The sequence below is a fragment of the Cannabis sativa genome, chromosome 7 (assembly GCF_029168945.1).
Source record: "Cannabis sativa cultivar Pink pepper isolate KNU-18-1 chromosome 7, ASM2916894v1, whole genome shotgun sequence".
Classification (NCBI taxonomy): Eukaryota; Viridiplantae; Streptophyta; class Magnoliopsida; order Rosales; family Cannabaceae; genus Cannabis; species Cannabis sativa.
The window spans coordinates 61820397-61832617 of NC_083607.1; the positions used below are offsets into that span (position 1 = coordinate 61820397).

Sequence of the window (12221 nt, forward strand, 5' to 3'; positions counted from 1 at the left end):
AAAATAATAATAAAGTTTTTTTAATATATAATATAACTACTTTATCATCCAAACAACAATTTTTTTTTTAGTGAAAAATACTCTACGATTTTTAAGCAAATGAAGAAAATAACTATAGGAACTCAGGGTTTGGATTATTCAAGCCTAGTATTGGTTAATTATAGGTAACCTGATTAATGGAGAGTTTGTACTTGGTGCCTAGCACAAAGGTGTCTAGCACCATTATGAGGTGGCGTCTTATAAATGATTAGCAGTTTTCTATAACCTTATTAAAGTAAAATAAGTGGGACTTGATATTTAATTGCATTTAAGTAGCCTTAAAGCTATTAAATAAGCCATTTTACTGCTGTTATACTTGTTACTTATAACCATATAAGTAATTTGTTTAAAAAATGAGGAAAATATAATTGAAGGGAGATAATATTTGCAACGATTTGCATTGTTCGCATGGAATTTTTGCAATAGAGAAAAATTTAGGAGGCAAAACTCTGCCAGGTTCATAGTTCAGGACAAAAATCCTATTTATTCAATTAGTAAATTGTACCCAACATAACACAATATTAATTTCTATATAATAATATCCATTCTATTAACGATAAAGAATACACAACGATATAAATACTACTACAAAAAAGGATTTTCTTGACGTTTTTAAACAGTCATTTAAAGTAATCCGGTTTCTATAACCGTCACCTATACGACCGTCGTAAAATGAGCAGAATAGGCAATGGTTAGGCGACGGTTTAAACTGTCGCCTATAGTATAGGACACTGTTTAAAACCGTCGCCTGTACTGTTATAGGCGATGGTTTTAAACCGTCGGGAATGTAAAAGAAAGAAAAAAAATAAAGATTTTTCTGCAATTAATGGCAGAAAAATTTAGCTAGTTATTTTGTCAACTGGACACTCATAATCAATAGGAGAAATTCTTTTTGATTCGATTTTCAAGCCAAGGTACTTAAAAGGGAGAGAACTTCTTTGGAAACCAAAGATGCTCACAATCTATCAAAAGTTAGTGGATCCATACCAGCCCCATAAACTGTTGATTTGCTCATACAATGTCTTGTAGCCCAGATGAATTGGAGAAGAGCTTGAAATCCTGTAAGAGTAAAGTGGCAGCAATGTAGTCACCTTTGCAAAAAAAGAAGGACGTCATCAGCAAAATATAAATGAGTAAGCGTCAAAACCTTGACACCTCAGATGGAATTTGAAAGTAGGAACTCGATCGAGCAATTCTATTTTGAACAGTCCGTATCCTTGTAAATAGCACATAAACCAACAACATAATTTTACATCTTCCATGAGTTAATATATTTTCCACATTTTCAATAGTCCTAATTTGTTGTGTAAAACATAGTTTTGTTCAACTATTACTTTGTTATTGTATTGTCTTTTATTGGTATGTAATTAACAAGTTGAAAAGGTCATTAAATGTAACATACTATTTTCTAGAGAAGATTTTCACAAGTCTTGAGGAAGCAATCACTCATCAAGATTAGAAGATAGTTCTTGTTGTTGGTGTTTCATGATCACTATTCAATCAACAAAATGGAGTTCAATAAGGTTGCGACAAATTATTAGGAGTTTAAATTTATTTATGTCAATTGCTTTTGTACTCTTCTGACTTTACAAGTTAATCTTATCTCTGGATGTGTCCCATATGAATTGGTAAAATAAAAAAGATTGTTGAAATCACGTATGAAAATTTCGTGTGTGATTTTTCGTTTTTCCAATATTTTTATGATCTATCAGGTTTGGTTTCTAACAGAGCAGATTCAATTCTGATCAAATAATTATGCATTATTCAAATTGTTTGTTAAATATTCACTTGGTAATCATAAATAAAAAGTTTCATTTATCAACCGATAGAGTATAAAGTGGAGAAGAAGAAGATTATTAACTATAATCCTTTGTTCATATTCCTACTCTGAGGTTAATTTTTCCTTTTTTCCTTTTTATTTTTCCTTGTCTTAATTGAATCCATTCGAATTTCACATTCTGAAGGATCGATTTCGAAAAGAAAAAAAAAACTGAAATATGTTGTTGGAATTAAAATACCTATATAAATTTTATTATTTTTTCCTAACCTAAATGACATGATCATGACTATCTCATTACATGACTTCTTGTTGGAATTAAGTTTTTTTGAGTAAGAGGTGAGAGGAAGAGGAAGAGGAAGAGGTAGGTTCATGAATTTCACCAAATATGTTGGGACATTCATCCCATTTTCCTTTCTCACGTGCCTCCCAATAGCCACCCATGTAGTGAAAAGGTCCATCTTCACCTTCTCTTTTGAACCATCTTGCTTTCCAACCACTTTCTTGTATTTTCCTTGACTGCATGCATTGCCATCATACATACCATTAGAGAGTAGAATAAAGAAAACAAATAATAAGAATAAGAATTGTCCACACTACAAAAAATCTTACTGTTAGTCATAACAAAACTTGTGACTATATTAGTGAAAAAGTTGTGACTAATTTATAAATCATCATTTATATGTTGTGACTAAAAAAATCGTGGCTAAAGGTATTAGTCAAAAAAATCACAATTTCAATTAGTTAGACACAATATTTGTTGTGACTAAAATAAAATTAATGACTACTTATATCTAAATACTATGTTTAAGTCACAAGTAACTTTTTTGTACGTTGTGACTAAAAGTTACATTTAGTTACAAAAAAAAAAATATGTTGTGACTAAAAGATTGTCACTAAAAATACTTTTCTTTTGTAGTGAGACGTCATCTTTGATAATTCTTTTTTATAAAATAGTCTCTAGACCGAATGTGGAGTAGGTCAAAAATGCTATTTTACCATGCCATATTTTACAAAATTAGATTAAGAAAAGTTTCTACAAGTATGTGTGGTACACTATCTAAAAGGGAATTTACTATTTATCTATTTTGTAAAATCAAGAGAGGTTTTCAGTACAGTTTTTTATGATTTTGTATATTGCAGTTATTTAAGTTCATTTGTATATCTTCAGAAAATTCTAAATAATTTACAGTTGCAAAAATAAAAGTTCAAATGATTGCTAAACACGTGTATAGGAAAAATCAATACTCACGCGTAATATTTGAACCTTATTTTCTCTACTATAAACTAATTGAAATTTTCTAAAAATTTACATGTGATCTTAAATAAGTACAACGTACACATTTATGAAAAAAAAAAACAATTGGAATATATAACTGTTTTGGATATCGAAGCAAATAAAAGTCTACCAAAATAATCTTTTAGAGGGTGTAGAACTATAGACTAATACTTTCTTATTAGTTTTTCAAAAACAAATCAAACAAATAAGTCGCATGCATGCATACATACCATCCTTTGCCTTTTCTCTAAACGTTGTTTCTCAGCATTTGCCTTCTCATATTCTCCATTTTCTACATATCGTTGATCCGGTCTAAGTCTGGAATCCGTAGGAGGGAGTTTCTCCTTAATTTTGTGATAACATAGAAAACAATTAGAGATGCATAAAAGAAGATGAAAATTCATGTCAAATAATTTTTTTTTCTTTATAATATATTATGTCTACCTGCAAACCTTCCGTTAGCTCATTCAAAGTAATCGCGAACGAAGTTAAGTTGTATCGAGTGAGATTAACTGGCGGCAAAGTCCTTTTCCACAGTAATAATGCATCAGAGGAGGAACTACATGCCTTCATATTTTTTCCTCTATCACCATTAACATAATACAAGCTTTCATCCCACTTTCCAAATATTGTAGCAACTTTTTTTCCCAAATCATCTTCAACAAATCCATGAACCTATTTTATACATATATGTATATATGTATATGTATTATTAATATTTATTATCAATTGCAATTGAAGTTTACATATGAAAATTAAATGTGAACAAGATAATTGTAGAATTGAAAAAGAATTTTATTATAATATTATTATTGATATAATTTATTATTAATTAAATAAATAATATGAAGAATTAAAATTAATCACTTATAACGCGTCACATTAGTTGAGCCAGCCTTGAATATATATATGAGCTTTAATTTTGTTTGGTTGTATTTAAAGTGAAGTGCGAATATTATTGGGCCTTTTTAAAAAATTACCATTTTTTCAACTACATATAATGTATTATATGCAATTTTTGAGCCCTAGATATTTTGGGTGGGCCCTAGGCGCGGGCCTAACCTGCCTTAGCTATGAATCAACACTATAAAAAAAATACTATCTTTAGTGATAACCTTTTAGTTACAACAAATTTTTTTGTGACTAAATATAGCTTTTAGTCACAACAAAAAGTTACTTGTGACCAAAGCATAGTATTTAAATACAAGTTGTCACTAATTTACTTTTAGTCACAACAAGTATTGTGACTAAAAATACATTTAGTCATAATAAATTGTGATTTTTGAAACTAATAACTTTAGCCACAGATTTTTTAATCACAACATAGAATTGATGATTTACAATCAACCACAAATTTTGTTTCGTCCCTACTGTACAAAAACAGTTACCTTAGTGACAACTTTTTAGTCTCAACATAAATTTTTTGTGACTAAATGTGACTTTTAATCATAACAAAAAATTACTTGTGACTAAAACATAGTATTTAGATACAAATTGTCACTAATTTAGTTTTAGTTACAACATGTATTGTGACTAAAAACACACTTAGTCGCAGCAAATTGTGATTTTTGTAACTAATACCTTTTGCCACGAATTTTTTAGTCACAACATAGAAATTATTATTTATAATTAGTCACGATTTTTTCACGTTTAATCACAGGTTTATTGTGACTAAAAGTGAGATATTTTGTAGTGCAGGCCTGCACCATGATAGTCTTCAGAACTTTAAGATGCCTAATAGTAATGCTCCTAAATTAACTTAGAGACTAACCTGGTGATGATTTCGGTGAAGAATAGTCTTCTCTTTAAACTTGATTTTACACAAAAATTTGCCATTACCACTTATTTGCATGGTCCCATGATGGTCACAATACACTTTTCCAATCATAAGATTGTATATGTTTGTTGTAACCTATATGAACATAAAAGTTATTAAACATTTATTAGTATATATATATCGAGCATGACAAATAATAAAATTGACCATATATATAATCATTAATGCACCTTGCTCCACTGAAAAATTTCACCATCATCAAATTCTAGTGTGAGAATTCCAACAGGGTCAAGCTGAATTGATCTTCCCCAAAATTTTGTGTGAAGGTTGCTGTCACCCCAAAATTTCCAACCTCTACCTTCACAATGGCAAGCAATCACAGCTGTTGGGTGATGACACACCTGTTATATATAATAATAATGATAATTTTAGGAATTCAATAAATTTTTTCATTGTTCAATGATAATTCTCGAAAGCAAGAGACCGAGATCATTATATCCTAATCAGTAAGCATGCACTTAGAATAGACAGTGAACTAATTTAGATAAATCTTCTCTATCATTTCTTCACGATGTTTTATATTTTTACTGTTGAAATTTTCAATGAAGCTCCTTAATTAGTAATTTGTAAATCATTCGTTAATTAATCTTGTTAATTCAATAAACCTTTGTTCTTTGTCCTAAGAAAAATTCTCCAAAGTGAGAGATCGAGATCATTATATCCTAGTGAGGATACATGCATTTAGGATAGACGGTGAACTAATTTAGTTAATGGATCATTTCTCTATCACTTTTTCATGATGTATTATATTCTTATTAATGAAACTTTCAATCAATCTCCTTAATTAGTAATTAGTACGTGGTTATGTACTTAGGATAGACGGTGAACTAATATATACCTTCTCAATGAAGAATTGAATTCCTTTATTTGGGAAAGTCAACTTCAAAAAGAGAGAAATTATTCTATCCCAATACTATAATTATATGTCAAAATGTGTATTTAAAGTGGATGGTGAATTATATATATACCTTCTCGGAAAAGAAGCGAAATCCTTTATCAGGAAAGTCAGCTTCATAAGTTTCCCCTAACAATGGATTGAAGGGCTTGCAATGACGATCTTTAGACGAACCATACGCAGACACTGCAAACGCCGCAACATTCAAAATCCTTTGGATGCTATCCCCCTAACAAGTACATGATCACATTAATCAAACACATAATAATAATTATGATCATGTAATAATAAATTTCCTAATAAGTAATACCTATTAAAAAAAAAAGCTATCATAATGTTTTCATAGTTTTAATAACACTTACATCTTTCCCATGTTGGTATGCTTGATCCAAAAGATAAGAGTACTCCAATTCTTCACAACATTTTTGAAGTAATGAAATTGGTTCATTGAAGTACACAGGTAAACAAACTCTTGTAAGATCTTTTCCAACATTGTCTTTAATCAAAGACCATAGATTAACCGCTTTCTCCTTCTCCACCGGATTGGGAAGCTTTTTTCGCCTTTCAATACAAGGCACCACTTCTTTATTCTCATCACTCTGCATTTTCCCTTTTTCCATGTTATTTACAAGTACCTATTACACAAGGATATTTCATCTCCTCTTATATTAATATTAAGTAAGAAATATCAAAAGAATAGTAAGATCCAATTAATACATGTTTGTAATAAATAGAAGAGTTTTGAAATAATAACTTTCTATAATTGAGTATATATATAATTAATATATATGCCATTCATTATATTACTCTATTCTTTATCGAGATATGAAACCAATACAAATGGTCCCCTAATAATAATGAGGTTAGGTAGGCAAAGAAGATAAGATCTTCAACCATACTTCATTTAAGTCTTTGTTTCGAAAGAAATATATAATATATAATATTCACTACAAAAAATTATTTGCGACTAAAAAAATATAATATTTAGACGCAAGTTGTCACTAATTTAATTTCAGATACAATAAGTATTACGACTAAAAACACACCAAATTATACTTTTTATGATTTATACTTTTCGCAACGAATCTTTTGATTACGACATAAAAATAATAATTTATAATTAATCGCAACAAAAAAAGAGTACGTGTATATATTTTTTATTTTTTTTTAAAAAAAAAAGAGTACGTGTATATATAGCTAATTGAGTCAAACGAAAGGCATATTTAATATAAATTAAGTTATTTAACTTGTGAGAATTAGATTAATTTAATACAATATAAAATACTTCAGAAGAAATGAAGAATTCGAGGGCTATCCAAAAGACTCAGTTCAAGGCACTCGATACATATATTATAATATGATCTAATTAATATATGTACGAGAAGATAAGATGATCTTCTGTCATTAATTAATGTCTAGTTTTAAAAAAAAAAATAAGAAAGAAAATAAAGTAATTTATTATATTATACATTCTTGTCATCAAAATAATTAAATAATTTAGAATAGAGAAATTTTTAACTTCTTTATGTGGGATGAATTCCTATTAGAAAAAAAAAATATGAGCAAAACATTATCAAACTAAATCAATGTAATAATGGTTAATACAATTAAGAATTAATTGATATATTTAAGTAGCTAATTTAGATATTTAAATTATATAATATTTATAACACTTTCTCTTGTATAAACATTATATCTGTTTAATAAAAAAAATTTCGAAAAAATGTGGTTAAGAGAAAAAGAGTACAATATGTGTTTACTCTCTTTCATTTTAGCACTAAAAATCCTTAAGTCGACGCAATCAAATCTGTATCATCTTTTGCAAATTAATGTGGGATATGGTGAAAATGATTCTTTTTGAAATCACAAACTTTGCATTGTACCAATAGTGTAAATAGAATTTAAAGAGTGTTAATTAGTTTGAGGTTTTCTTACTTTAAATTGGAATGTGTTATGAAAATAACAACATAAAACTAAATTTTAAACAAGAAAATTAAAGCAGAAAATATAAACAGAACATCAAGAATTTCACTTGGTTTTGTAGACTAGGCAAATGTACTCAGCTACCTACTCCAAGTGTGAAAGTTAGAGTCCCGTGATCCGAAGGAAAAAGACCGAGAGTTGTACAATCCCACATCGCTTGGGAAAGGTCATATGTGATGATACTGATGTGCAGGTATGGGACTACATAATTGAAGACAGCTTAAATGGATTAATTGGTACTACATATATCAACAAGGTGCATCTTGTTTTCTGGTAGCCCATCACGAAAGAACTTCACGATTAAGTGTTCTTGACATGTGGTAATTTTAGGATGGGTGACCTCTTGAGAATTTTTTTTAGAAAGTGTGCAAGTGAGGACAAAGCACGCTGGAAACATTCGTATTGGTTTGTAGGATTAGTCGTCATTCCATGAAGTAGTCAGAGTGACGTACTCGTGTATAAGAGCCATCATTTCGTGGGTGTAAGGGCCTAATAGAGGCTTGAAGCGGGGACATTACAAAATGGTATCAAAGCCTTGACCTAGCCGGAAGTGTGTTTGACGAGGATGTCAGACCCCCAAAAGGGGGGTGATTGTGACAGTCAGAGTCCCGTGATCTGAAAGGCAAAGAGACCAGGAGTTGTACAATCCTACATCATATAGGGAAGGTCATGTGTGATGATTCTGAGATTGTGTAGGTAGTTGAAGAGGGCTTAGATAGATTAATTGGTACTACCTATATCAGCAAGGCGCATCTTATTTTTCGGTAGCCTATTACAAAAGAACTCCACGGTTATTAAGCATGCTTAACCTGGGGTAATTTTAGAATTTGTGATCTCTTGGGAAGTTTTCCTATGAAGTGTATGAGTGAGGACAAAGCACACTGGAAACACTCGTGTTAGTTTGTAGAGTCAGTCGTCATTCCATGAAGCAGCTAGAGTGATGTACTCGTGTATAAGAGCCATCATTCTGTGGGTGTAAGAGCCCAATAGAAGCTTAAAGCAGGGACGTTACACCAAGGATCTGAACAAGCATGAAGGTTGGTTATCTCTTTATTGAACAACTCCAAGAATTACAATGATGATCGAGTACAAACAAAGAAGACAAGCTCCTAATACATATAATCTCACACTAATAGAAGTCTTCTCAAGAAAAACACTACATTTACAACCCTCAATCCTCTCACACCTATTACAATCACTATAAGATACTAATTTGAGCTAATACAATGAATAAGAGATATCTATTATAGCCAAAAACTGAAAACTAATTGTTGACGCGGTTAGAGTCTTACAGTACATAAAAGCCACACCTAGACAAGGAATTTATTTTCCTGCAACATCTAAAATTCAGTTGAGGGCCTACACAGATTCAGACTGGGCAACATGTCCTGACACGAGAAGATCGACAACGGGGTTCTGTATTTTCATAGGAGATTCTATCATATCCTGGAGAAGTAAGAAACAGCATACAGTTTCGAGATCTTCAGCAGAGGCAGAGTACAGAGCAATGGCGAATACGACATGTGAAGTTGTTTGGCTGATTTCTATCTTGAAGCAACTTAATGTTCATCATGAAGGGCCAGCACTGTTATTTTGTGACAATAATTCAGCTCAGCACATTACAGCGAATCCCGTTTTTCACGAGAGAACGAAGCATATAGAGATCGATTGCCACTTAGTGAGAGAGAAAGTCCAAGCAGGAGTGATCAAAACCGTTCATGTGGCTTCCAAGGAACAATTAGCTGATGTGCTAACCAAACCTTTATTTCCCAACTAGTTCAATTACATTAAAGACAAGATGGGATTGAAAAATATATATTGTCCATCTTGAGGGGGAGTATCAAGTTGTTAGAGTCTGTTTGGTTAGTTGTCAGTTAGTTGAGAGTTAGTTTGATCAATGTAACTAACTTCTGCTGCTATATATAGCAGAGTCTTAGTTTGTATTCATTTTGAGCATTGAATAAGATTTTAGTATTTCCTCTGTTTCTTTCTCTTTGCTTTTCAATCACTGATATAGGTCCAAAAAATATCAAAAAAGATGTAAATGGTACTTATGTCTTCGATCATTTCAAATAATCGAAGATGTAGGTGACCTATATATGTCTTCGATTATTGTGGCTTATGTCTTAAGTTATTTCATAGTCTTCATAATGAAATAGTGAAAGTTTGATAGTGCAATGAGGTATGAAATAGGTTTTATATTCCTAAGTATTTTGTGGTATACTGGATGGCTATCCAAAATAGACTTAAACTAAGGATCGTCTGGCTAGATTCCACATAGTGCAAGAACATGTGAAAAGATCAATTGAATAACAGAATTTTGGGAATACTGCACTGAGGAATTTTCTGTGGTACTCCCAAGCTTTTAGAGGTTGTTAGAATAATTGTGGATCCCTAAATATTTATTTTGTATGTTGTGCTAATGGCAACATTTCTTTTGAGCCTCTTTGCTATAACATGTGTAAGACCCTTATAGGTCATTTCGTTTATTGATTGTAATATGACCCGGAGTGTGGAGTTTGAACTTCAATAGAGTTGACTCTTTTTGGTGAGTATTTAAGAAGCCACTGCAGGGCAATTCTTCCTCATTGAACACTACATTATTTGCTATATATAGCCTACCTTTGGAGCTTAGACACTTATAGCCTTTGTGAGATTCAATATACTCTAGGTTTTACACACTTTGTGGAGTGAAATTGGAACCAATTACTACAAGAAATGTCACTTATGCCAGCACATTTTTGTGCTGGCAAAAGTTAGTATTGCGCTGGTAAAATAAAATTTACTTGTGATGTGTTGACAAATCAATGGTTGTATTAAAACTTTTACCAGCATAAAATAAAAAGCGCTGGCAAAAAGGATTTTTTCCAGCGTGTAAATGCGATGGTAAAAGTTAAATTTTAGCCACTGCAAATGTACGCTAGTAAAACTTTAACTTCTTTGCTAGCGCAGTTTGCGACTTTTACCAGCGGAGTAGCAAACTGTGTTGGTAAAAGTGACATTTCTTGTAGTGTGTAGTCATATACACCATTTAAAATACTATTTTTCATAGTCCTATAAATCTAATATAAACAATATTTTATATATAAAGAGAATAGTAATATGTGCATAAAAACATAAAAAAATTATACTGAGATTTTTTTTTTGGTTTTATAATTAATTTAAGTAATTAAGAATAAAATTTTATCTGTTAGTAATGTATTATAGTATATATGTCACAAAAATAATTATAACCATTATCATTTTATTTGTTGATGTTACCTAATATTTGAGACAAAGGAAAGTAATCAAAATCCTCTGTTAAGAAATAGTGCATGTATTAAACAAATCTAAATTTGACTTTATAGCTAATTGAGTCAAACAAAACGGCATATTTAATATAAATTAAGTTATTTAACTTGTGAGAATTAGATTAATTTAATACAATATAAAATACTTTTCAACATAATATACTTTGATGAAATAAAAAAAGTGATCATGGTGAAATCTAATCATAGGAGTAAATATGTATAAAATATATATATATATATAATATATATATATATATTTATATATAATGCAGAAGAAATGAAGAATTCGAGGGCACTCGATACATATATTATAATATGATCTAATTAATATATGTACGAGAAGATAAGATGATCTTCTAAAGATAATAAAGTAATTAATAATATAATATACATTCTTGTCATCAAAATAATTAAATAATTTGCTCAAAAAAAAAATAATTAAATAATTTAGAATAGAGAAGGAGGTAGAAAAAAGAGAGAAAGATAATTAATGGTCTGATTCATGAAGACTACAAGCAAACAAAATTAAACATATCTAAATCATTTATAGTGATCTTGAAACAAACAAAGAAAAAGTTTACATACATAGAAGAAATAATAAAAACTCTGGAGATTAGAGATGGCTTACAAGTATAGCTGGCCCTGGCTGGGATTTTCGGGCGGTTTATTTCTGACTTTCGGCTGAAATTTGATCTCAGCCGCGCTGGTTTGCTCTGCTGGTTCGCTACTATAGTTCGAAAATGAAGAAAGAAAGTGAAGAGAGGAGATGGGCTGAGATGAGATTGTGGAAAATGATCAATAATAATTAACATAATTAATTCTTATGGATTCTTATATATTAAGTATGGGCTCCACGTGCTAGCTGTTCACGTCCACCATTGTTGGTGGTGGCCCATGCTCTACCAAAAAAGAATTATTTTTTTTTTTAATTAGAATTTTTAACTTATAACGTCCACCACCTTTTTTATGTCCAATTTTGTTGGACATTATGAAATTTTTTTATGTCCAACAATGTTAGACTAAAAAACTTTCCAAAACATTTTTCATGTCCAACACTATTTTACATCATAAACAGACTTCCCACTCCCGTTCTTGCCAATGATACTCCCCTACACAAACTT

The 12221-nt window shown here is 30.6% G+C and overlaps 1 protein-coding gene across 2 annotated transcripts; it reads right to left on the reverse strand.

Annotated features, from left to right (window-relative positions):
* Window positions 1-510: 510 nt before the first annotated feature.
* LOC115696214 (oxysterol-binding protein-related protein 2A) lies at window positions 511-11901 on the reverse strand. Of its 2 annotated transcripts, XM_061119073.1 has the most exons (11): window positions 11780-11899; window positions 11729-11749; window positions 6190-6462; window positions 5901-6056; window positions 5103-5273; window positions 4867-5007; window positions 3540-3770; window positions 3326-3439; window positions 2200-2335; window positions 1187-1255; window positions 705-1098 (listed from the first exon to the last, which is right to left on the reverse strand). In XM_061119073.1, the coding sequence occupies exons 3-11, from the start codon at window positions 6445-6447 to the stop codon at window positions 995-997; spliced, it is 1380 nt and encodes a 459-aa protein (XP_060975056.1). In that variant the 5' UTR covers window positions 6448-6462; window positions 11729-11749; window positions 11780-11899; the 3' UTR covers window positions 705-994. The 2 variants fall into 2 exon arrangements, with proteins under 2 accessions (XP_060975057.1, XP_060975056.1); XM_061119074.1 differs by lacking the exon at window positions 1187-1255 and having other exon boundaries at window positions 511-1130; window positions 11729-11901.
* Between the last annotated feature and the right edge of the window lie 320 nt (window positions 11902-12221).

Coding starts and splice junctions, on each gene's coding strand:
- LOC115696214 (XM_061119073.1), bottom strand. CDS start 6,447: ATGGAAAAAGGGAAAATGCAGAGTGATGAGAATAAAGAAGTGGTGCCT. Junction 1,256..2,199: donor TGAATGTCCCAACATATTTG/GTGAAATTCATG, acceptor GCTATTTACAAG/GATACGGACTGTTCAAAATA. Junction 1,099..1,186: donor ATTCCATCTGAGGTGTCAAG/GTTTTGACGCTT, acceptor TTACTCTTACAG/GATTTCAAGCTCTTCTCCAA.